At 50.1% G+C, this 4,708-nt stretch overlaps 1 protein-coding gene across 1 annotated transcript in view; it reads right to left on the reverse strand.

Annotated features, from left to right (window-relative positions):
* The window catches only part of CACNA1I (calcium voltage-gated channel subunit alpha1 I), a 220,582-nt gene that overhangs the window by 78,353 nt on the left and 137,521 nt on the right, over positions 1–4,708 (reverse strand). Inside the window, 2 exon segments of the mRNA XM_027871198.1 lie at positions 909–1,309; positions 4,168–4,480. Of these exon segments, the coding sequence (XP_027726999.1) occupies positions 909–1,309; positions 4,168–4,480 (714 nt within the window).

Below are 4,708 nucleotides of genomic sequence, written 5' to 3' on the forward strand. Positions count from 1 at the left end.
GAAGGGCCTTAGAAGAGGGGATGTCAGAGCTGGGAGGGACTTAGAACAAGGGATGTCAGAGCTGGTCTTACCACCGGATGTCAGAGCTGGGAGGGACTTAGAACAAGGAACGTCAGAGCTGGGAGAAGCCAGAACGGAGACTGTCAGAGCTGAGAGAAATCTTAAGGGTAATTTAGTCCAACACTTGCATTTAACAGATGAAAAAACTGAACTTCAAAGAGAAAGGTTAAGTGACTGGCTCAAGATCACACAGCTAGTAAGTAGCTAAGTTGGGATTCAAACCCAGGTCCTATTACGTATAATCCTGTGCTCCAAGGAATCTGAGAGCTGTCTTCAAGCATCTGAATACCAAGTATCATATGGAGGAGGGCTTAGCCTTGTCCTGTCTGACCATGTGGGGTAGAGCCAGGAGCAGCACATAGAAGCTGAGAAGGGACAGATTTAGGTTTGATGTCAGGAGACCCTTCCCCACAGCAGGAGCTGATCTAGAGTGTCTGAGCTGCCTGGGAGCTAATGGGTTCTTTGTGCACGGAGGTCTTCGAGCAGAGGCTAGACGGCCACTGGTCAGCGATGTTTTCGTTGGGATCCTTTCGGGGATAAGAGCTGGACTCTGAGGTCCCTGAAAACCGTGTCTCGTCCCTCGTGCCCAGCCCTGCTCCGTACATAAAGGGTACTGAATATGGATATACTGCCACTCAGTAAATGTCTGTCAGGCTTGCCCTTCCTGAGCTGTGTGATCTCGGGCAAGTCACATGATTCAGAAACCCTCCAACGCCATGGAAATATGAGTTAGTATCATTGGTAAGACTCTAAAAGTAATAGCCATCGCCCAGGAGCTTCAACATTACTCTGTCCCTTCCTCAGCCCCACCCGCAGCTCCTACGGGCCAGGGCCCGGGTAACACTCACCTGTTCGTGGTGTTCGATGCCCATGCTGACCGTGTTCACCAGGATGGCAATCATGATGCCTCGGCTAAAGTACTTGCTGTCCACGATGCCCCTCAGCTTGGCCCTCACCTCCCGCCATACATCCCCACACAGCCTGGCTGCCCCACTGCCTTTCTCTCCCTCCTCTTCCTCCTTCTCCAGGTCCAGGGTTCCTTCACTGCTCCCTCCACCTTCCCCTTCTATATCGTTGGCAGAGCCTTCCTCCGGCCCAAAGTCATCATCGCTCTCTGCCAGGGACAGATGTTGATCTCTCTCTTGCCGGCAGTGGGGGCAGTTGCCAGGGTCGGAGATCTGCGTCACAGAGATAGGCTGCACAAGGGTATGGGGTGGGTAATCCAGGGGAACATGTTTCTGGCACAGCCCTGTAAGGCAAGGAGAAGAGGGTATGGTCAGGTTTGCCGGCCCCTTGTGGTAGACCAGTTCCCAAAAGGCCCACAGAGAAAGGTCTGGAAATTGAATGAGAATCCACTCACAACAGAAAGAATGATAATTCAACACCAAGTCTATGCACATTTTTCAAGAACCTACTCTGTGAGGAATCCTGGGCTCAGTGTTGGGGATGCAAAGCAAGCTCTTCTCTCAAGGAGCTTATGATCTAACAAGTAGAAGAATGAGTCCACAAGTAGCTACGACACAAGGGAGAGTGGGATCATCTAAAGGGAAAGTTCTAGACCAGGAGAAAGAAAGGGAATAAACATTTATACGGTACTTCCTATGCGTCAGGCATCAGGCCAAGCGCTCTCTAAGAATATTACCTCATCTGATCCTCACAACTCTGCAACTGAGGTGCTATTATTTGAGGAGGCAAAAGTCAGTTGTCTTGGGTTTGAATCCAGCTCTACTTACTAGTTGTATAACCCTGGGAAAATTACTTATGATCCTTGAAGACACAATCCTAGGACTTTCATGTGGAGGGATCAGGGAATGCTTCATGGAGGAAGCAGCTCCTAAGTAAGCAGTACCATAGTATTTTCAATTTAAAGATGGAAGAGACTTTATGGGGCACCCAATCCAACTCCCTTATTTTATAGGCTAGGGTTAGAAGCAGAGGACTAGGAAAATGAAACAACTTGCCCATAGTTGTATGGGTGGCAAGGAGCAGATCCAGGATTTGAACCCAGATCTTCTGATTCCAAATCCAGTATTTTTTTCTACTAAACTACATTTCTCGTTCTCGGAAGGGACTTCAACAAAAGGAGTCCTGGCAGGAGGGCAAGAACATTACGGATATAAGACACAGTGAGAGCAAAGGCACTGAGCCGTCTTCTCCACTCAAAGGCCTTTTGCTCAGGTTCAGATTTCTATGAAGCCACAGAAGCTTTTCTCAAGTGGTGTCTCCTGGTGACCTACTTGGCATCTTGTTGCCATAATCAGGAGGGAAGGAAGAGAAGAAGAAAGAGAGGGAAGAAGGAAGGAAGAGGGAGGAAAGAGGTAAGGAGGAAGGAAGGAAGGGGGCAGCTTCTTGTCACACAGCTTAATTATAACCAACAGCCTTAAAGAGGACCTCAGACTTTTCCCACTCTGGACTGCCTATAGGTAGTGTACCTAAGCAGGGAGAGCCCAGGATTCTAGGCTCCATCTCCTAGGCTGGCCTTTACACTGTGACTCCAGTACTAAGTGTGTTGACAGAGAACACCAAAGGTCTGGGAATGATGACTACGTATGGGCAGCAAGCTCAGCACCAGTTTTGTCCCTGGCAATACCTTACACTGTCAGAGGTCAGGGAACTTTGGCTCTCATGCTTACAAATATCTATAGTTTGGGGAATTCACTTAAACTATCACTCGTTGGTCTCTTCAAAAATAGCAGCAGCCTCTCCCCTGATTCTGGGGACCCTTTTTGGCTTTTTTCCCCCCGGGGAAAAGCATAGGGTTCAGGATTAAGGAATGAAAGAGACTGAAGGCACGTGGATGATTCAGAGGCCCTTCCAGGCCATCTAGTCCAAGCTCTTCACTTTACAGACAAGAAAACTGAGGCACATGGACTTGAAAAGACTTGCCCAGGGTCACAGAGGTTGTAAGCATCAGAGGTCGCATCTCAAGTCTTCCACTGCGTCATTTGACTTCCCAGGCTCCTCTTGTGAGGCTCAGATGAGATCAAGTGTGTAAAGTGATTTGCAAACTTTAATGTGCTACAGAAATGCCAGTTATTGTCATTTTAGGCCCTCGACCATCTGGCTCCAGCCCACCATTCCAGTCTTCTCTCCTACTTGTCCCTCTCCATAGGCACCATGCTTGAGGACCAAGGACAGCTCCCAGTGCCCCAGATGGCGCCTCAGCTTTCCTCCATTCCCTGCCTGGCCTCACCCCATTCTCAGACCTGGATTTCTTTCCCCACTGCCCTCCTTCCTTCCCCTCCACCATCTTCTCTCATAGTGTTCTGTTTTCCTAGGAGACTTTAACAGAACTGATCTGGCCAGGTAAGCAGCAGGAATGCTTCTACCTCTCAAGCCATGGCTCCTCCCTGAGAGCGGGGAACCATTTCACTTCCAGCTCTGTCTCTCCAGCCCTAAGCATACGGCAGGAATTCAATGAATGTTTTGGCAGTCACCTGTAAGTTCCTGTAGTTGGCTTTAAGGTCCTACAAGATGGGGCTGAGGGACTTCTTATCTTTGCATCCCCAGGGCCCAGCATAGCGCCTTGCACAGAATTGGACCTGTGATTTCATGGCTACAAAAAGAGACTCCCAGGTGAGGAAATTCCCTCTTACAATGCATGTTGGCACCTTCTCTGTATCTTAGGGTCCTAGAGAATTGCCAAAAGCACTAAGAGGTTAGGTGGCTTGCCTAGGATCACACAGCCAGATGGGACTTGAACCCAGGCTTCCCGGCTCCAAAGCCAGCTCTCTATCCATGGTGCTTAATAGTTATTTATTGGGGGGCAGCTAGGTGGCACAGTGGATAGCGCACTGGCCCTGGATTCAGGAGAACCCGAGTTAAAACCCAGCCTCAGACACATAACACTTACTAGCTGTGTGACCTTGGGCAAGTCACTTAACCCCCACTGCCCAACCAAAAGAAAAAATTACTTTTTGAACTGAACGACCTTGAGCCTCTGTATTCTGCTGGGCCTCTAGTCCAGTGCAGCACACACAGTGGATGAGGTATAAATGGATGTTGATTAAGTAAACAAATGAATGAATGAGTTTGAAGGGATGGTCATTCTTTCTGGAGTGAGTGGCCTGGGCTTCTGGGGCTTGCTCCCGCACCCTGGCCACTTACTGTCCCGTCTCTGTTCCTTGACATTCCCCGCCTCAGGCTTGGCCCCCACACCAGGCTCCACCTGGCCTTGGTGGCGGCTGCGGAGGGCATGGTAAAGGCCCAGGCTTCGGCGCTTGGCCTTGCGCAGAATGTGGCAGACATACTGGAAGATCTCCTCATAGCAATCCCCAGGCTCTGCGTAGCTGGCCACGGTGCTGGAGGACAGGTACCGCCGGCGCTGCTCCTGCATCAGCTGGTGCTCTCTCTGCTTGGTCTCGGAGAACTGGGTCGCTATGACAACGAGGCACAGGTTGATCATGAAGAAGGAGCCCACCTGTGATCAACGGGGAGAAGAGGAAGGAGAACGACAGAGACAGAGGGGAGAGAGGAGGGGCACAGGGAGAAAGGCAGAAGCAGAGGCAGAGGCCAGAGAGACACACCGAGAGAGACAGAATGCGACCATCAGACCCACATGGGAGAGGAAGGGAGAAAGAGAGAGAGATATCAAGAGATACAGTGAGAGAGTGAGGGATGACATACACAGAAAGACAAGAGATGAAAA

This window comes from Vombatus ursinus, unplaced genomic scaffold, assembly GCF_900497805.2.
Source record: "Vombatus ursinus unplaced genomic scaffold, bare-nosed wombat genome assembly UNPS02003292.1, whole genome shotgun sequence".
NCBI lineage: Eukaryota > Metazoa > Chordata > Mammalia > Diprotodontia > Vombatidae > Vombatus > Vombatus ursinus.